Consider the following 22,036-nt stretch of genomic DNA (forward strand, 5'->3'; position numbering starts at 1 on the left):
GTCTTCTATTGACAGGACAGTCGGCTGATCGCCAGTCTGTCGGTGCTATCCTGCCAAGAGCATAAATGTATATGGGACCGGGCTGATAGGACAGATAGTTGGAGACAGACAGGAAAGATTTGTCGAAAGATGGTCCAGGATTCATTCCAGCTAGAATTATACACTGAGTATACAAAACATATGCTCTCTCCGTGATCAGGTGAACGCTGTGATCCATTATTGATGTCATGTGTTAAATCCACTTCAAATCAGTGTAGATGAAGGGGAGGAGACAGGTTAAATAAGGATTTTTAAGGCTTGAGACAATTAGGGTGGGGGGTGTTTGTGTCAAGAACTGCAACGCTGCAGTTTATTGTTTTTTTAACGCTCAACAGTTTCCTGTGTGTATCAACAATGGTCCACCACCTAAAGGATATCCAGCCAACTTGACAACTGTGGGAAGCATTGGAGTCAACATGGGCCAGCATCCCTGTGGAAGTTCCTGCCACCGATGAATTGAGGCAGGTCTGAGGGCAACAAGGTAGGTGGGTGGAGTACAACTCAATATTAGAAAGGAGTTTGTATTGTTTGGTATAGTCAGTGTCTAAGTGCTGAAGGCACAGGAGCTAACCGCTAAACCAATTCCAGACCACACTGTAAAGCAATCTGTTGCGCGTAAGGGTTGCAGAATTCCAATAACTTTCTCCAAATTATTTTTTTATCCCAGTTGAAGAGTTCCAGGTTAGAGGATTCCCTCGTAGCTTACTCCTTGATTCTAGATTTTTTATTTTCTTTGCAAACCTATAAAGCATTCACCTTCATGACATTGAAGAGTACTTCCTGTCCCAAGCTGTCCTCCTTAAAGAACTCGTGCTCAGGGTAGGTCCGGGCGATGTCCCGGCGAATCAGCTTCTCGCAGGGTGATGTCATCTTCAGCAGCTCAGAGTACTGGTCTTTGATAGGCATGTTCTGGGCATTGCATAGCAACTGCCATACTATCGCCCGGAAGTGGTGGGGGATCCCTTTTCTGACCAGATCCTGTTGGGGGGAGATGAAAAATATAATCAGTATTGGCTTTGGTACGAAAGTGCTAATATTACCAATTGGTGGCAGTAACTAAACCAAAGTGTGGTTTGCAGTTTATCCGACCTTGTCAATAGATCGCATTCAAGATATATAAATGTTTTTGCAGACTTTCTTTAATCATTAACGTAACATGAGAACAGCCTTTCAAAGGAAAACATGTAGGCCTTGTTTTCTTCATGTTTTTATATACAAAGTAATATACTGGTATCCACATAGAATGAGACTTCTTATGACGGTGTTCAGAACAAACTAAATAATTTGTCTCTCTGTGTGCTGCTATGCTCCAATGTGTTTTTCTCCCCAGCACAGCATGTACCCCAGTCAGTCTCAGTCATCATAATACAACTTCCCACCACTAAATATAATCTAGTCAGCAAGGCCTTGTGCAGAGTGAAATGTTGTTCTTGCAAATTACTGCTGATGTGACTCGATTAGGACCTTTCCTCTGCAGACAGGGAACACTGGCATGTGTTGCTTCTTAGAGTGTGTGTGTGTGTGTGTGTGTGGTCATGGGATCTCTCTCCCTTTCTCTGAGGTCATCCTGGACAGTCCCAGCCTTGTAATGGAAACAATAGACTCTTACAGTAAGCCTACTGTACGTTCTTAGAAGGAAAAGATGTAGCCTACTTTGTGGCTCTCAGCTTATTCATTCCATCTCTGCGTTCCATCTCCCTATCCCACCACTGCATTACACATACACACACACTCCAGGGTTTCCATTAGCTGGTAATTGCCTGCTTTTCGGCCAATTGTCTGGGAGAAGAAGAAAAAGTCCCATTGCGAAAATAATGCTTTTTAGCCTATTCATTGAGTGGAATATCTGTCAAGCACCACGAGAGCTGTTGCTACAGCATATCAAACAGCAAATGCATAGGCAACGGAATGCAGGCTTTATCAGCGCATCACACACCACTTTGCAATGAGCTGGAGGCAGTATGCATTTTGAAAAAAGATACTTAATGGTTTGAAACCTGAACGTTTTACTTCATAATATGAGGCACGTCTTACCTTGCTTCAAAGCAGCCTAGCCAAAATCTAGACCATATCTGTGGAGGGAATTATTTTATATAAACTCTTTCATTGTCTTGTAGCCAAAGGCACAATCTTAGTCATATTAGTAACCCATGCTAGTTGTTGCATATTAGATCTCCCCTTATGAATTTGGGATCAATCCTCCCACAACTGTCCCGGAGTCTGTTTGGAATAGACAATTTCTCAACAAGCTGACCAATAGATGATGTAAACTTTTCTACTGTGGGGGATAGTAGATTGACTGAGGAAAAGGAAATGTGGGCAGTTATTCCAACAGCTTCAAAGTGCACATCAGAATTCGGTAAGAAAGACTGCACATCGTTGCATCCTCGACTTGAATGTTCTGTTAATATGAATTACCATATTCTAAATGTGATTTCTGTCATTCTGAGCACCGTGGCTGGACGCCCTAATCAGGTTGCGCACCCAATGCATATGGGGCCAGTACATTTCTCAAATGTCCAGTAAATTTAAAAGGCGCCACATTTTCCTAACGGAACCCTGACACACACCCACCAACCCTCCACTGGATGATTCTCACACACAGATGCAAGAGGAAACTCATGAATAATGCATACAGCTGTTAATACGTCTGGAAAACTACTTCCACCCATTGCTCAACCTGTCACTACATTACGGTGCAAGCTCCTCTGACTCCGGTTGGTGTTCACTCAGCAGTGCGTCCCAAATGGCACCCTACTCCCTACCTAGTGCACTACTTTTGACCACAGTCCATAGAGGTCTGGTCAAAAGTAGTGCACTACGTAGGGCATAGGGTACCATTTGTGTCATTATCTGGAGCACTCTTGGAAAACAGGACCAGAGGTAATAAGATGCATTGAATACATCGCTACTAGGTTAAATGAGACTCATTTCAGGAAGCTAGGTGCATGTCGCAAGTGCTTCCCAGGAGAGGCATTTGATTTAAAAAATGTAATGCTTTCTGGAACATGTTAACTTTCATGTGTCTTAATAACAAACTTGTATGCCATCTGAAAATACGAATATAATTGTTAAATTACGAGCCTTGTTGGCTTAGCCACAGAAAAAGGTAGGAACCTTCCCGCTAGCCATGATTGGCTGAGATAATGGATGGGCTGGACATGCAGAGAGATGAGTTCAGATTGATCTGTCACGTAGGTGAGTTCGGAATGAAGCATGAGCTGCTCTGTATGTGTAGATAATCCTTGCTACCGAAGCTTTTTTGAAAAATATAGTAGCAATGGAGAACTGCAAAAGTGTTGCTACTGGTCTTAACAACACTGCTGCCCTGAATTTAGCAGAAAGTATTTTCATTGCAGCAGATTAAAGCGTACTGTTTAGCTAGCTAGCTAACGTTACGTGTGTTATCTGTGGTAATATTATTTCTCTCTCAGAAATCCATTTGCATTGCTAGTTATAGCCTAATGTTAGCTAGCTAGCTAACATTAAACCTGGTTGTAGCTTTAGCTATCTGTAGATTCATACTACAGCATTTCATGCATGGTGGCTAGCTATGACAATCTGTTTGTATATCTAGTACTGTATGGGTTGGGATTATGGTTAATTGTTTAGCTAGCTAGCTACATGTCTAAACAAAACAACTAAACAAAAGACTCCACTTCACCAGATGATTACATGACCCATCAAGTTAATCAGGTGTGTCTGGGTGTGATTACGACCATCTATTGTATTTCGTGAACATGTGAACTACACTACCTTACTCGCTTCGTTTAGCGCACGGCCTCACGTGAATCCTTAAAGAGATGGGTGGGGCTAAGGATTAAGAGGGTGTGAACAATGCTGAATGGGTGTAGGCAAAGATGAGTTCTGCAGTAGGTGTATCAACACATTCACGTGAAATTCTCTCAAAAGTGGGGTTACAAGTTTATCAACTTTGAAACCAGAATTACTTTCCCATTGTTCCTCAACTGCAGTAAACGATGCCATTTTGTACTTTTATCCAATGTAAAACACAATTTCAAATTTTGCAAGATAAGACAGAAAAGAGGTGGTCGGTCACAAATTGAGAATATCAGTTTTGTTAATACAACAGAAAAGTAGTATGCTCAGTTTTCCTCCCGCCTTGCAGTGAAAAACCTCAACTTGGTCAACAGAGGAGATAGCAATGTCAATTGAGCAATCTCTTTGTTTAATCACCTTTTTTTTTTTACCTTCATTTAACTAGGCAAGTCAGTTAAGAACAAATTCTTATTTTCAATGACGACCTAGGAACAGTGGGTTAACTGCCTTGTTCAGGGGCAGAACGACAGATTTTTACCTTGTCAGCTTGGGGATTCGATCTTGCAACCTTTTGGTTACTAGTTCAACGCTCTAACCACGAGGCGACCTGCCGCCCCAATGTGATGATTAATATGAGTTAGACGCTGTCTTACAACACCTCTGGTCACATGGAGGTGTTGTAGCTTAGGCCTCTTCTCTGGGAATTGTAATATACCAAAGTCATGTAGGTAAGGCCCAGTTATGACTGATGAGGATTCTCTACCACTTCTACACTAGCCCCATATGGCAGATACAGTGCATTCAGAAAGTATTCATACCCCTTCCCTCTTTCCAGATTTTGTTAAGTTTTTCCTCAATCTACACACAATAGCCGATAATGACAAGCGAAAACAGGTTTCGAAATGTTTCTTTGTATTCAAATTTAAAAACAGAAATACCTTATTTACATAAGTATTCAGACCCTTTGCTATGAGATTCGTATTTGAGCTCAGGTGCATCCTGTTTCCATTGATCATCTTTAAATGTTTCTACAACTTGATTGGAGTCCACCTGTGGTAAATTCAATTGATTGGACATGATTTGGAAAGGCACACACCTGTCTATATAAGGTCCCACAGTTGACAGTGCATGTCAAAGCAAAAACCAAGCCATGAGGTAGAAGGAATTGTCCGTAGAGCTTCGGGACAGGATTGTGTCGAGGCACAAACATTTCTGCAGCATTGAAGGTCCCCAAGAACACAGTGGCCTCCATCATTCTTAAATGGAAGAAGTTTGGAACCACCAAGACTCTTCCTAGAGCTGGCCGCCCGGCCAAACTGAGCAATTGGGGGAGAAGGGCCTTGGTCAGGGAGGTGGCCAAGAACCCAATGGTCACTCTGACAGAGCTCCAGAGTTCCTCTGTGGAGGTGGGAGAACATTCCAGAAGGACAACCATCTCTGCAGCACTCCACCAAATCAGGCCTTTACGGTAGAGTGGCCAAACAGTAAATCGCTGCCAAAAGGTGCTTCAAAAAAGTACTGAGTAAAGGGTTTGAATACTAATGTAAATGTGATTTATGTTTATTATTTTTAATTAATATGCAAACATTTCTAAAAACCTGTTTTTGGTTTGTCATTATGGGGTATTGTGTGTAGATTGATGAGGGAAAAAACGATTTAATCATTTTGAATAAGGTTGTAACATAACAAAATGTGGAAAAAGTTGAGGGGTCTGAATACTTTCCAAATGCACTGTCCTATAGCCAGTGTTCTCCACAAGAACATGGAATAGCCAGCCAAATAGAAAAAGTAGCCAGCCATGCTCCCCCAGGCTGGGGGTGGAATGTTAAGATTTATTTTGCCGAACAAGCTTTATTTTAGTGGCCTCTGGTACATTCTCATGCAAGATTGTATTTTCAACCAGCAACCATCAGGAAATGACACTGATCAAATTCACTTTTTTCCCCTTCACTGTCCCCGTCAGGCCAGTTGGCCAAAAATCTACTGGGCCGAAGATGGTGTAGTTCTTAAATGCATTGGGGTTATGCGAGACCTATAGGTTGGCATGCTTTCTCTCTATATTCAGCCGATACTGGCTACATTTGGTTATTATGATATTATGATGTATTAAAAAGCTGTGTAATATAATTTAGCCATGCAAGTCATTACTCTATTCTTTAGAATTGTACTGCTTTAGTTGCATTCATTTCTGTTTCTAAAGTATGTAATTTTGAGAAGCCCCTTTAAGAAAAACGCTCCAAAAGAGATACAGTAGGCTAGCCAAGACTAATGCTAGGTATTTTTGTAGCTTTCTTATGCAGACTATCAATAGTAGGCAGCTTGTACAGTTGAAGTCGGAAGTTTACATACACTTAGGTTGGAGTCATTAAAGCTCGTTTTTCAACCACTCCACACATTTCTTGTTAACAAACTATAGTTTGGCAAGTCGGTTAGGACTTTTGGCAAGTCAGTGCATGACACAAGTCATTTCTCCAGCAATTGTTTACAGACAGATTATTTCACTAATAATTCACTGTATCACAATTCCAGTGGGTCAGAAGTTTACATACACTAAGTTGACTGTGCCTTTAAACAGCTTGGAAAATTCCAGAAAATGATGTCGTGGCTTTAGAAGCTTCTGATAGGCTAATTGACATCATTTCAGTCAAATGGAGGTGTACCTGTGGATGTATTTCAAGGCCTACCTTCAAACTCAGTGCCTCTTTGCTTGACATCATGGGAAAATCAAAGGAAATCAGCCAAGACCTCAGAAAAGAATTTGTAGACCTTCACAAGTTTGGTTCATCCTTGGGAGCAATTTCCAAACGCCTGAAGGTACCACGTTCATCTGTACAAACAATAGTACGCAAGTATAAACACCATGGGACCATGCAGCCGTCATACCGCTCAGGAAGGAGACGCGTTCTGTCTCCTAGAGATGAACATACTTTGGTGCGAAAGTGCAAATCAATCCCAGAACAACAGCAAAGGACCAAAGCCAAAGAACACCATCCCAACCGTGAAGTACGGGGGTGGCAGCATCATGTTGTGAGGGTGCTTTGCTGCAGGAGGGACTGGTGCACTTCACAAAATAGATGGCATCATGAAGAAAGAAACTTATGTGGATATATTGAAGCAACATCTCAAGACATCAGTCAGGAAGTTAAAGCTTGGTCGCAAATGGGTCTTCCAAATGGACAACGACCCCAAGCATACTTCCACAGTTGTGGCAAAATGGCTTAAGGACATCAAAGTCAAGTATTGTACTGGCTGTCACAAAGCCCTGACCTCAATCCTATAGAAAAGTTGTGGGCAGAACTGAAAAAGCGTGTGCAAGCAAGGAGGCCTACAAACCTGACTCAGTTACACCAGCTCTGCCAGGAGGGATGGGCCAAAATTCACCCAACTTATTGTGGGAAACTTGTGGAAGGCTACTCGAAATGTTTGACCCAAGTTAAACAATTTAAAGGCAATGCTACCAAATACTAATTGAGTGTATGTAAACGTCTGACCCACTGGGAATGTGATGAAAGAAATAAAAGTTGAAATAAATCATTCTCGTTACTATTATTCTGACATTTCACATTCTTAAAATAAAGTAGTGAGCCTAACTGACCTAAGACAGGGAATTTAACTAGGATTAAATATCAGGAATTGTGAAAAACTGAGTTTAAATGTATTTGGCTAAGGTATATGTAAACTCCAACTTCAACTGTATATGCTTGTATGTTCACTATTCAAGGTTTACTTTTGTAAATCTCTTTCCCCCAAATAAATAAGCTCAGCGAGTAGATTGATGGCCACTTCTTTTTGCTCTGGACAGCTCCCGTGTGCTGTGTAAAGGCATCAAATCATGTACTGCTCGAGAAGTGACTCGCGGGGAGCATGGTGGTGCTTGAATGCATGGCCAATCATATTGCTCAAATACAAATAGAATGTAATTTACATGTGGTCTTCAATTTCATGCTCTCTCCCTACATGTAAAAATTCGACTGCAATCAAACACACAACAACACACAACACACACACACACACACACACACACACACACACACACACACACACACACACACACACACACACACACACACACACACACACACACCGAAGACAGGCATCAAGGCAGTGGTTTCCTTGTCATCGCTCACTTTGTGACTGACAGGTGCCCGTCCTATCAATAGATTGCTAGAAGATGGAGGGCTCAGCAGACTTTTTTCTGACTAGTGAATTGAAAAGTAGCCTAGTTAATTTATGTGGAAAAAGTGCCGACAGCCAGCGCTAGTGGAAACCACTGCTATAGCAACTATAGAAGAATAGATATGGTTTCAGTGCAAACAGTATCGATGCAAGGCTACTTATACACTCCAAACCTGATGCATAAAAAGGACTCCAAAGCTGATGTATCATTCATTCAGATTGACAATAAAAAGAGACATTTCATTTACATTTGAATGGAGTTCCCCCTGTGCGACCAGTGAGGGGCACTACACACGATCAGTTTGCAGGGAGCACTGAGAACAAAAAACTAGACCAGAACTGACACCGTAAGTTCAATGACAACACAGCCACAGTAGGGGTCACTGAGGGACGTACCTGGCCTTTGGAATTAGACCTGAACAATAAAGTATCTACAACATGAAACATAGCCCGCACTGTACAACAGCTTCTAAGTCGACTAACTTCATTGATTACAAATATTTGTGTTAGTTACTTGTTGCTAGCTAGCCACCACAGTCTCATAACAGTAACAGGATCGCATTATGGTACGACTAATGCACAAGGTTAGCAGTTAGTCCGAAGCATACATTGGCTCATAGACAACCGTTGGTCACCTGTGTCATGGGGACCATCCACCGTATTGCCTCCACCTTACAGAAGGCCAGGGTTAAGCCCAAGGGAAAGGCGGAGGGAGCCATTTGGGACCAGCTTCCCCAGGTCGAAAGAGTTTCCTGTAACTCTTCCAGAGGAACCTATAGCCTAGTAGTGTCTCACCTTGAGCTGCTTCTCCTTCTTCTTTCGGACCTCCTCCCACTCATTGACTATGCGTCCCCAGAGGATCCAGGAGTCCTCCTCCAGGTGAGACAGGTTGGAGGAAGCCGAGGAGCTGGACACGAGGCTGGAGACGCTGTTACGTCTGGATCCGTTCACAGAGCGGAGGGACTTACTGTCCGTCTCCAGCAACCTAAAGAGACAAGCACAACAGGCTTAAGCATTTCTTTCCTCATATGACCGTTCAACTTAGGCCTACAAGATCTGCAATGAGAGACATTAGGCTCGGACTGAATGAGGGAACATTTCATTCTATGTTCGGAAGTGAACGCAGCTCAAATACAAAATTATAGACACGGGTAACAATGTAGCGTAACTGCCAATGTCCCTGTCAATCTGAAACCTTTCATTAGTGCCAATAATTTCATATGGGCAGTGAAAGCAGAGTGGGTTTACTGTACATTGAGTAAACGCTTGATGTAAGTAACCCAATAATTGTTGCTGAACATTTATGCAAATCATGCTGGCACTTCTAGAGCAGCGCTAAAAACAGATAAGCTAATTTAAGAAGGTAGAAATTGCAGTGAGATGTAGCACAGCTTTATGACAGCAGAGCCACAGCCAAGGAGAAGCCTAACAGCAGCCCCAGCGATGACAGGAGCAAAGCCTGCTGCCGCCACAGCTCTGAGCCCTGGATGTAGGGTCGATGACAGTAAGGCTTATAGTAATTACAGGCGGTAAGGCTTATAGTGCATCTCTTCAAAAGGTGGACAGGACAACACATTCTGTCACTGCACTTCTGTTTGTTTCCTCAACCAAAAATGCAATGAACATAGATAGTAAAGCCTTGAACAACCACCATGATCACTTCATCGGGGTCAATACTAGGGTCGGGCGATATTACGACAGCATAGTCTATCGCCCATGGGTGACAACATCGCGATTCACCAATAATGACTAACTTCTTGTAGCAGGCATTACAGACAATATACACGGGTCTCTCAAGCACAAGCCAACGCAGTAGTGAGTAGCCAGCAACCAGCTGATCTTTACATTTCAAGTCTGGCCAACTTGGATCTATTTGCTAGCTAAATAAAGCAATTATCCAGTTGGTAGAAGATGGTGGACTGCTTCTATCCAGCCCATGATGTGGAACTATAAACTAGCTCACTGCAGTTAAACAGCGACATCCGACAGTCACTGCTCCATCATGTAAGCGTCGCAGACAGACAGACCTCCACCAGAAAGGAACATTAGAACAGATTTGCCACTGCCTGCACTTAGCCTCTGCCCAGGCTATATCCCAACTGTGATTTAAGCTGATTTGGGGCCATAGCGTCGTATATCACTATGTTTTATGGGTACATAATCACTATAGGACAAAGGTTGACATTGCATTTTTACAGTCCACTCCAAACACATTTTTCAGTCAGACTGATATTTAAAATGAACCTTTAACTTGCATTAAGGTCCCAAGTGACAGAAAACAAAGTGGACTTGCACAGTTGTTTACCTATTACTTCAATGTGATCCTAAATTTGAACAAAACATGACGAAAAAAAAAAAAAAAGCCATGACATGTCAACAGAAAAGCTGACACCATCTAAAATATAATTCCCACCTTCAGAAATGAGCCCAATAACATATTGGTAAAATTATTTGTACAAATTATTTTAATATATACATGGTCCAAATGATTAGGCATGTTTATTAGCAACACGCATTACTACCTGTAGCTAAACTGATGCAGCATAGTGGCTATAAATAAATAGGCTGAAGGAAGGTCACAAACATGATCTTTCAACTAGTAAGCATTGTATTGACGATTTTATGTCTCAAAAATACTTGCATAAATACAGTGAATATAATGTAGGCCTACCTGTTAAGGAAACTTTTGGTAAAACGCCCCTTGCCTGTTACAATTTTTCCCCCTAACGCTTTCCCTGGTTGCCCCCAAGTTACCCTACAATTGACCAGTGTTACATTTAGCCCTAATCTACACTATGCACTCACATCAAATTTCAGAACGTGCTTAACCATGCCACTGCTAAAATTTACAGGTTTAAAACGGTGCAGTTTGCAAATATTTAGGAGTGGAGAAATAAATAAATTAGGAATGTAAAGCTGGAATGCGCTCTTTTTAACAAAAGGCCATTAAAACGGCGGTTTCCCACATTAAGAATTGTATTGCATTGACTGCTTGTCAAAATGCATGTTTCCCTCCCCATGCCACTTGCAGGTTGAATGCGCCTTGAAATAAATATTTATCTCGCATAGAACGCACAACAAGCCGACTAAGTAAATAGACAAACTATTCTACTATGGGGTTGTCTGGTTTTTCTATTCCTTACTCGTTTTGTTGGCAGAGGGAAAGTAAATGTGTCACATCTTTTTTTTGGCGTGGCGGGAATGATTTTGCCGTGGCGCGGCGCCACAGTTAAATGACTGCAGCGGAAACGCTGAACAGGCCCCCGGCCTGTGAGAGGGAACTATGCCTACCAGCCTATGCAGTGCACTGCGGACGAGCCCATGGGTGCGTCCCAAATGGCAACCTATTCTCATGTAGTGCACTACCTTACACAAGGGCTCTGGTCAAAAGTAGTGCACTACATAGGGAATAGGGTGCCAGTCGGGAAGAGGCTATGGCTGGGCCTACGACACAAAGGCCCATAAATCTGATCTCGGAAAAAGGGCCTGGGCCTCTCGGGTGCATGGTGACGTCACTGGGAGAGCTCACAGACTGGGTAGGGTTACAGCCATATTTGGGTCAGGAGAGAGGGGGCCAGGGTAGGCCTGGGTTACTGTCACAGCTTGAACAGCACCAGCAAGGGTTTTACAGTTTGTGGTTTTACATGTTTGAGAAACATACCCAGAACAGCAATTCACTTCCGCATCCTCGTTGTATAGTATGTATTGTGATGCAGGTCTTTAGATATTGTACACATGAACTGGTCTCATTCCAAACATTATCAGCAAAGTTATATTCCATTTTGTAGCGACTCGAGCGATACCTCTCCGTCCATTCTACAGGTATCAAAATAAAGGAAACACTTGAGTAAATGAGGGACACAAAGTATATTGAAAGCATGGGGTGCATCCACACAGGAAGTTGCAGACACTTGTAGAATCTATGCCAAGTTACATTGACGCTGTTCTGGCAGCCTGTGGTGGCCCAAAGCCTTAAGACACTTTGTTTGCGTTTCCATTATTTTGCCAGTTACCTGTAGCAGCAGGCTACAGGGAGAATGGAATAGCTGGATAGCTTTTAATTGCGCTCGAGTCGCACAAAAAGGGAATATAAAATTGCGGGTAAAGTTCAGAATTATACAATTTCATGTGTACACCATCTAAAAGACCTGCATCACTATAGTGAGAGCTTTGCTGTTTCTAAAAGGATGTATTTGAGTGTTTTTGGAGCCTCTGTTCATGTTTTCTTCAGCGCCCCCATACTGAGGTTGAGGATGTGCTTTGCTGTTTGGGGTAAATTTCTCAAAAATGTGAAATCACAAAAAAAGAAAAAGTGTCTGCACCCTTCTACAACATTCCATTTACATAAAAAACAAAATGTTTACTTCAATTAAAACATAACCTCACTTTCAATGGCAACTAATCTAGAAAACAGTAAGCTAGATGCCAGACCGGGTACAGTATCATACGAGAGGCCTATAAAGTGAGAAGGCTGTTGCTGAATGCAGAGCCCTATGTCATCACAGCTGTACGGGGGTGTGAGGGAATACACCTAACCAATAGGGGCCGGGGGGGGGTGTGGTATATGGCCAATATACCACGGCTAAAGGCTGCTCTTAGGCACAACGCATCTTGGCAACACCGAAATCCCCGCTCGACACACGGAGCAAGACACGGTAATAAACCTGTCCAGCAGGTCTAGATCTGATACATGTTCATCTGCCCTAGGTAAGGGACTATCATTTGTACCAACATCACAGGCCAATGAATTTGATACAGTTATAGACTTTCAAAACTTTTTTGGTAATGGGGTTGCTCCCTATGCACCTGCCAATGTTAATCTATTTAACGATATTAGTAACCAGACAGGAAACAGTGCTAATGTTTTTCCCATAGATAACCAGCTGAATGACAATGAACTTGACTCCCGCCCTGAGGACATGACAAGGGAAAATACATATTTCAAAAGGAAAATCACATTGTTACCACCTAAAAGAAATCCTTCTCATGAGAAATATATTGCCGCCTGGTTGAGAAAGATGTACATAATCTCTTGGCTAAGAAAATAGAATACAAGGTATACCACAATATGTCCAAAGCAGAGAAAGAATCTCTTATGGAACTGAGAAATGACTCCAGTATGATTATAAAACCTGCCGACAAAGGAGGTGCAATAGTGATACTAAATGCAGCAGACTATGAAAAGGAAATTCTGAGACAACTTAGTGACGATGAATTTGACAAAAGACTCCCATAGGACTCTACTAATCAATTCAAGTCTCTGATCCATGATAAATTGTCAACATTTTTGAATGAAGGGGAAATTACAAAGACCGAATATGAGGTTATGAAAGTTGACTGCGCAACCACACCGGTCATTAACGCTCTACCCAAATTTCACAAGAGCATGACACCCCCTATACCAGGCAGGCCCATTGTGAGTAGTAATGGATCTCTGACAGAGAACATCTCTACCTTCAATGAACGGCCCTCTAATGCTCTTCCCAGCACTAATTGTATTGTGGACTTGGCTGAACTGTTACTAACCTCCAACTATTTTGTCTTCAGAGGAGACTTTTTCCTCCAAACCAAAAGGGGCAGCGATGAGGAGCACTATGGCTCCTAATCATGCTAACCTATATCTAGGAATGTTTAAAAACAGGTGGTGCTGAATTCAGACCTTAAAACCCCTTTCTCTCCAATATTCTCCTAATTCTGAGATATTTGAATGACATTTTCTTGATCTATACAGGAATCCAGGAAGAACTTTTGGAATTCCATGCTTACCTAAACTCTATGAATGAACACCTTCACGTCACCATTAATTATGACCTATCACAAATCAGTTTTCTTGATGTGATGGTTATTAACGACAAAACCTCCCTCTCTGCAGATCTCTATAGGAAACCTACGGACAGGAATACCCTCCTTAGAGGTGACAGCTTTCATTCACGTCCACTTATTAAAAGTCTCCCTATAAGTCAATTCAGTCACATCAGAAGAATATGCAGCTCTGATGCTTCTTATCAGAAACAGACCACGGACCTCACACAAAGATTTAAGGAAACGGGGTACAAAGACAATTGGGTAAAACATGCCAATGATCGTTTTGAAGGTCTAAAGCCTTCAACCAAAAGTCAAAGAAAAAGCAGAACATGTCCCATCATGCTTTACCCAAAACTCACCATTGGGGAAGGCATTTAAGGACATTATCAGGAAGCACTGATACATTATTGATACTGACCCACAATTGAAACCCATTTTTAGATATCCCCCACGTATGGTTTTTAAAAGACCCCCGTATGTGAGAGATCGTGGTTAAATCTGATTACCTCGACAATTTATTGTTAAAATGAGAGGCTGGCTGGATCTTTAATTTAAAGACCCTTGATGCCTTCGGTCTCAACGTAGACTTTGATCTGAAGCCATTCTTGTGATTTTGCTATTGTAAATGTTTGTTGGCCTATGTAGCCATCCATTCATGTTTTTTGTACGCTATTTTAATATATGAGAATTAACCAATGATACCAGGCCACACCCAGCCATGATTACAGACACCTGTGTGTGTCTTTTGACACTATATAAACGCGTCACCCCGCAGTGTTTGTCATTATACCCTTATGAAGACAGCATGTCTGTCGAAACGCTGGACATGACATTTTTGCATCTGAGCTCCTAGAGTGTGCGGCTCTCATTTAATATTTAAGTGTTCTACTCCGCTAGTCAGCACATCGCCTAAATACGTGTGCCTTTCACCTCTAGATAAATCTGATTACCCACCAGAGAAAAGGGAAACTTTTTTGGACAATGTTCCGGAGGGTAATTACAAATGTGGCCAACGTTCTCAAAGCAGCTTTACGTACAAATACAACTCATTTACCCACCACCTCACAGGACAAACATTTAAAATCAAGGGCCTGATTACCTGCATGTCCACCAATGTTATTTACATGTTGAAATGTCCTTGTGGTCTGTCTTACATTAGGGAAAAATAGTAGAAGCCTTCTTAAGGCTAGGCGTCCCGCTAGCGGGATACCTGTCGACAACATCCGGTGAAATTGGAGGGCGCGCAATTCAAATAAATAATCTTAATATTAAACATTTATGAACATACAAGTATCTTATATCGTTTAAAAGCTTAAATTCATGTTAATCTAACTGCATTGTCCGATTTACAATAGGCTTTACAGCGAAAGCATACCATGTGATTGTTTGAGGACGGCGCCCCACATCAATATATTTTTAAACCACCACAGACTTCATAAAGTCACAAATAGCGATTAAATAAATCACTTAGAAAATCTTCCTCTGTTTGCAATCCCAAGGGTCCCAGCTACAACATGAATGGTTGTTTAGTTTGATAAAATCCTTCCTTATATCCCAAAAAGTCTGTTTAGTTGGCGCCATCGATTTCAGTAATCCACTCGTTCAATTTGCAGACAAAGGAGTCCAAAAAGCTACCGTTAAACTTTGTTCAAACAAGTCAAACTACGTTTCCATTTAATCATCAGGTATCCTAAAATGTAAATAAACTATAATATTTCATACGGAAAGAAGTATTTTCAATAGAAAAGTAAAATTAGTAGGCGCACTGATTTTCCACTGGGACTCTTTGTACCAAAACACCAAATTCTTACCCGTTTTGGAATAAACAAGCCTGAAACCTTAAACAAAGACTGTTGACATCTAGTGGAAGCCATAGGAATTGCAATCTGGGAGCTAGAATTGCATCGGGCCTTCCATTATAAGAGCCTGGGACCCCCCCCKAAAAAAATCGGGTTGGTTTTTTGCTTACCATATCAATTGTGTTATAGTCTCATACATTATTTTAACATTTCTACTAACTTCAAAGTGTTTTCTATCCAATGCTACTAATTACATGCACATCCTGGCTTCTGGGCCGGAGTAGCTGAGTTTACTTTGGGCACGTCAGTCAGGCGGAAATTCAGGAAAATAGACCCTAGCTCTAAGAAGTTTTAAGATATGGATCAGTGAGCACCGCAGCAATATATGGACAGGTGAGACAAAACATCTGGTTGCTGCTGATTTTGTACAAGCTGGACATCCTATTAGTTCTCTGAGATACAGTGGAATAGAAATGGTCAAGATGTCACGCAGGGGAGGGGACATTGAGAGGAAACATCTTCAAAGGGAATCTTTCTGGATCCACAGGCTCAACACATGGTCTCCTCTTGGCCTTAATGAGGAGTTTGACATGAAAAGATTTTTATAGCTTCAATACGTCTACTTAATACGTCTAATCCTAATTGAATATTGTATGTATATTACTGCAAATATTGATCACATTCTCTGTGTATGATCATATATTTTGATACATTGAATGTTAATATTAAAAATTTAAAAATTTAAAATGATAGCCAAGCCAATTAAGACAACCTATCTGGTAACAGTGGGTTAACTGCCTTGCTCAAGGGGAGAACGACAAGAGTATAACTTTGTCCGCTCAGGGCTTCCATCCAGCAACCTTTCGGTTACTGACGCAAGACTCGAACCAGTAGGCTACCTGCCGCCCCATTGAATGTTAATATTGTGAAACTATGATATACATTTTTTTACCACCTGTTTCAGGAAGTGATGAGATGAGTACTGCCCCTATATATAGGTATATAGGACCTTCCACCCCCACCTTGGATATGCATGCCAGTTGAAGACCTAAGGGTCGAAACGTTGTTGTAAATAAACATCACCTGGGAACATGAGCAGCAGTGTGCAGTGTTTTCTTTTCTGTTTTCCGTACATTGGCCATATACCAAACTCGAGGTACGTTATTGCTAATATAAACAGGTTACAAACATAATTAGAACAGATTTTTGTGCTAATTTATTACAAATAGAAAACTGAAATGTCACATTTACATAAGCATTCAGACTCTTTACTCAGTACTTTCTTGAAGCACCCTTGGCAGAAAGAACAGCAGTCTTGGGTATGACGCTACAAGCTTGGCACACCTGTATTTGGGGAGTTTCTTCCATTCTTCTCTGCACATCCTCTCAAGCTCTGTCAAGGTTGGATGGGGAGCGTCGCTGCACAGCTATTTTCAGGTCTTTCCAGAGATGTTAGATTGGTTACAAGTCTAGGTTCTGGCTGGGCCACTCAAGGACATTCAGAGACGTGTCCCGAAGCCCCTCCTGCATTGTCTTGGCTGTGTGCTTAGGGTCAATGTCCTGTTGGAAGGTGAATCTTCGCCCCAGTCGGAGGTCCTAAGTGCTCTGGAGCAGGTTTTCATCAAGGATCTCTCTGTACTTTGCTTCGTTCATCTTTCCCTCGATCCTGACTAGTCTCCCTGTCCCTGTCACTGAAAAACATCACAACAACATGATGCATAAGGAGTGGTTTCCGTCTGGTCACTCTACCATAAAGTTTGGGCGGCCAGCTCTAGGAAGAGTCTCGGTGGTTCCAAACTTCTTCCATTGAAGAATGATGGAGGCCACTGTGTTCTTGGGGACCTTCAATGCTGCAGAATGTCTCTCTCCTTGGAAGATTTCATGCTGTTATTTTCAGAAATACATCACAAATGTTGATACACTGTTCATTCTAAGTTGGCACACACACTGTGACAGACAGGAAAGCTGAATTCCAAATGTAGCCTAGTCGCTGCTCCAAAGCTAATAATTCACCAGTACACAAACAGGTCATACTGGGTTCTCACAGACGGCTCAAAACAAAATACATTAAACCATTGAGATTTACTGAAAATTTTAAGTACAGGCTCCATTACATTTAGCATAACCAGAATAAGAGACGAAAATCACAAAGATTCCTAGGAGAGGAACTATTTAAAACGAGTCGCTCTGACGATGTGGTTTGTTGCCAAATAATCCATGTCAGTTACACCGTCTTCCGTTATGGCCTCTTGGTAACAAGAAAAGAGCCATGCGATCTAGAAAGAAGTAACAATCCTTGTGTTGCTTACCAAGACAGACTCATGGTGCTTTCTTTATGTCTTTGTTATGTAGAAGATCCAGAGAAGCTACCAGCCTGGTGAACTGGCTGAACTGAGTCTGGGACTCTTGTCCCTGTCACACACACACACACCTCTTATCTACATGGTACAAAGGCCTTCCCCAAACATGGATTTCAAAATACAAAAGTCATCTGTCAGTTCCCACAGATAACAGCCTAGTTTTTACTGCACCTGCACATCAGTGTCTGCCTGCTCAGTCAGAACGAGAGAGAGGATAGCTAGGCATGTACAGAGCATTCAGAAAGTATTCAGACCCCTTTCCTTTTTCAACATTTTGTTACATTACAGCCTTATTCTAAAATGGATTAAATAAACCATTTTCCTCAATCTACACACAACACCCCATAATGACGAAGCAAAAACAGGTTAGTTTACCACATTTTTTACATACATATATATACACATATATATTTATATATAAAAAAACTGAAATATCACATTTACATACTATTCAGACCCTTTACTCAGTACTATGTTGAAGCACCTTTTGCAGCGATTACAACCTCGAGTCTGAATACTTATGTAAATAAGGCATTTCTATGTAGTTTTTTATTACATTTGCAACAATTTCTAAAAATCTGTTTTCGCTTTGTATTGTGTGTAGATTGATGAGGGAAATTGTTTATCTAATCAATTTTATAATAAAGCAGTAACGTAACAAAATGTGGGAAATGGGAAGGGGTCTGAATGCACTGTACATTTCCATTATGATCTCATCTGTTTTTCATCTTGGCATTCATTAGGGGAGGAACAAGGAATCTCAACATCAATATCAGTGGGATATCATACGCCTGTACGAGTCTTCATGCAGTGAATTTTATGTGTTTTTTCCTTCTTCAAAGATGACTATTTTCAATGGAACGATGTCAATTAATTTTTTGTTGTTGTTGAAAACATTTTCGGCCCACAGTCACGACGATCCTTAAAACCATGCTTCCTACGCGACACAGCCTTTTCTAAGGGGGCAACAAGAGCTCTACATTTTATCAGGGTGACATGAGGGTCTTTGTGAGCTGTGGCAGATGATAGGGTATTGTTGTCAGTCACAGGGAAGGAGGGAGGGATGGAAGAGGGAAGAAAAGGGAGGGGCAGCAGGGACATGTGCCTAGTGAAAGAGGCCAGCTGTGGCCCTGCTTGCAGGGGTTGAGATCTGGGTCAAAGATCAAATAACCCAGAAGTCCCCTCTACATCACCACGCCTTCTGTCCACCCTTTGTTCAAGAAGGTGCTCAGAGATCTGCCCAGGACAATGAAAAGGAAAAGTTGAATAATAAAATCTAGTGAGACATCCTTGTGGTACAGTCCATGGAGTGAGAGACTGATGCCAAAAGGAGCTAGAAGAGGATAAGAATCATCCATCACTAGTGAAAGCAAAAGTCTCTCTCTCAGTCTATAATGCATTTTATAATGGATGCTAGCCAAGCTTTACAGAGCATGGGGAAACAAACCTATTCAAATATCACTCTCACTTCCTGCTCATCTCACACAGCAGACTGTGCCGATAGTTTCACCTTCAGATGTGTCCTACTACAGCGTGTCTCAGCCCCACTATGAGCATCGCTCTCACACTTGAAAACAGATCAGTTCACCCACTCCTTAATTCGGTCTGTAAAAGCCAAGGCTACATCTCACAGGGCTCTGACTACAGTATTCTTCACTTGAGAAGGCTTTACACAGCAGTGAGTATAAACCCAAGCAACCTGGCTGCACTTCCCAGTCCTCATCGTTTCCATGTCAACACTGAGACTGCTTATAAAAGCAGGGTGAGAGCCATAGGAGAGACAGAAGGAGAGAGTGGTGGGAGAAAAGGGAGAAAGAGGGAGAGAGTGGAGCGACAGCAGTGGGGACTAAATGCACTCTAATATTGTTTCAGCTAATGAAGACTTCAGGGACAGAGTGTGGCTGGCTGTTCTTACTAAGATGACTGTGCTATGCCTTCACAACCACAGTTAATGTTATACTCACTGTTGTTGGTGTCATGCAATTCTATTGCTAGATGGACAATTAACATTACATAACCAATGGCTTTGCCAATGGTCTACAACAGGGATGGGCAACTTTGAAAGGGGTGGGGGCCACAAAAAATCAGAAATCATCATGAGGGGCCGCAGTGGCCCACCTTAAGAGCAAAACATTTTACCTCCCCCAGACAGTGGTGAGATTTTAAAAAATTAAGAGTTGTACACATTTTTCCATGGAGCATAGATACATGTTGTAGTTTTAAAGTACGTTTGCTGCATTTCTACACATTTTGCCATGTGTATAAGAGAAGATTTAGCAGTTTTTAATATGATATCTGAGTGAGCGTAACTAACAAAATCATGGGGACCCCCGGTCGGTAACTCGACCATGATTATTACACGTTTAGATAGCTGGCTAGACTAACCTCCCAATCTAAACAATGTTACCTGAGATGTGCTAATTAAGTTACTGTCAATGTCTGACATAACAGAAACATGAATGATGTTGACACTTGGCAGATACTGAGTGATTGTTTGATAGTGATCCCCTCACCTGTTCTGCTCCTCCAGCTTAGCCAGCAGCTCCAGTTCATCTGGGCTGAGCTTTGCGGGCGATGCCGAAGTGGGGGACGAGGAGGAGAGGGAGGTGGAGGAGGAGGTGGCTGTGGTGGTCTGCAGGGACGAGGGCACCGTTGCCACCTGGCTAGACGGCGTGGCCACCTGGCTAGCCATCTGACTGACCGTGTGTGACACTGAGTTCTTCACCCATGAGAGTGTAGAACTCAGCTTGCCTGCAACCTTTTCAGTCGCCACCTGTGGAGGAGATAAGGACTCATGTGAGCTGAAAGAGGACTGGAGGAGGCCTTTACAATTTAACTTCCTTCCTTGTCTGTTTCATGTATTTTGGGCTTTTTGGCAATGCTTTAGTTATGGACACTGGATAACCAGAGAACAAAAAGGACTATTGAAAACCACACTGATGTGTGACTGTGTTAGTGTGTAGTTTCATCACGCTCTCCGTAGCCGATGTGAGTAAGACCCAAAGTTAACATTCACAACGCCACAGGACCAGACGGATTACTAGGATGCTTACTCAGAGCATGCGCTGTACAACTGGCAAGTGTCTTCACTGACATTTTCAACCTCTCCCTGACCCAGTCTGTAATACCTACGTTTCAAGCAAACCACCATTGTCCCTGTGCCCAAGAACACCAAGGTAACCGGTCTAAATGACTACCGCCCCATTGCACTCACGTCTGTTGCCATGAAATGCTTTCAAAGGCTGGTCATGGCTCATCAACACCATCATCCCAGAAACCCTGGACCCACTCCATTTCACCCCAACAGATCCACAGATGACGCAATCTCTATTGCACTCCACACTGCCCTTTCCCACCTGGACAAAAGGAACACCTACATGAGAATGCTGCTCATTGACTACAGCTCAGAGTTCAAACCCATAGTGCCCTCCAAGCTCATCACTAAGCTAAGGACCCTGGGACTGAACACCATCTGCATCTGGATCCTGGACTCCATGCCGGGCAGCCCCCAAGTGGTGAGGCAGGGTTTCCGTTAGGAAAATGTGGCGGCGGACATTTGACCAGCAACATTTTAATTTACATTTGAATAATTTACCGGACCCACATGCATTGGGTGTGTAACCTCATTAGGGCGTCCACCCAAGGTTCTCAGAATGACAGAAATCACATTTAGAATATAGGAATTCATATTAAACAGAACATTCAAGTCGAGGATGCAACGAGGCGCAGTCCTTCTTACCGAATTTTGAAGTGCACTTTGAAGCTGTTAGAATAACTGTCCACATGTACTTTTCCTCGGCCAACAAGACGAGTAACGAACAGCAAAATCACTAGCCTATGTAAATCGACTGTTATAGAAACGTTTAGGCTACCTATTCTATTGGTCAGCTTGTCGAGAAAGAAAGAGGCTATTCCAAAACAGACTCTGGGACAGTTGTGGGACGATAGATCCCAAATTCATACAACCAGTAGGCCTAGGCTACATTAAAAAAAAAAACTGTTAAAAAGCAATGAGTGATGCAACAGATCAGAACGTTTAGCTTAAAATGTTAAAACTATTATTTATTCACATTACTG

At 42.1% G+C, this 22,036-nt stretch overlaps 1 protein-coding gene across 6 annotated transcripts in view; it reads right to left on the reverse strand.

The window, feature by feature from the left end:
• The window catches only part of LOC111972365 (ecotropic viral integration site 5 protein homolog), a 96,193-nt gene that overhangs the window by 48,207 nt on the left and 25,950 nt on the right, over positions 1–22,036 (reverse strand). For 3 of the 6 annotated variants that reach the window (XM_023999398.2, XM_023999395.2, XM_023999396.3), the window contains exons 2-4: positions 20,473–20,732; positions 8,791–8,980; positions 796–1,017 (exon numbers count right to left, since the gene is read on the reverse strand). In XM_023999398.2, the coding sequence (XP_023855166.1) occupies positions 796–1,017; positions 8,791–8,980; positions 20,473–20,651 (591 nt within the window). In that variant the 5' untranslated portion in view covers positions 20,652–20,732. The other 3 variants (XM_070446205.1, XM_023999397.2, XM_070446206.1) reach the window with 3 other exon arrangements.

This window comes from Salvelinus sp. IW2-2015, linkage group LG13 (assembly GCF_002910315.2).
Source record: "Salvelinus sp. IW2-2015 linkage group LG13, ASM291031v2, whole genome shotgun sequence".
NCBI lineage: Eukaryota > Metazoa > Chordata > Actinopteri > Salmoniformes > Salmonidae > Salvelinus > Salvelinus sp. IW2-2015.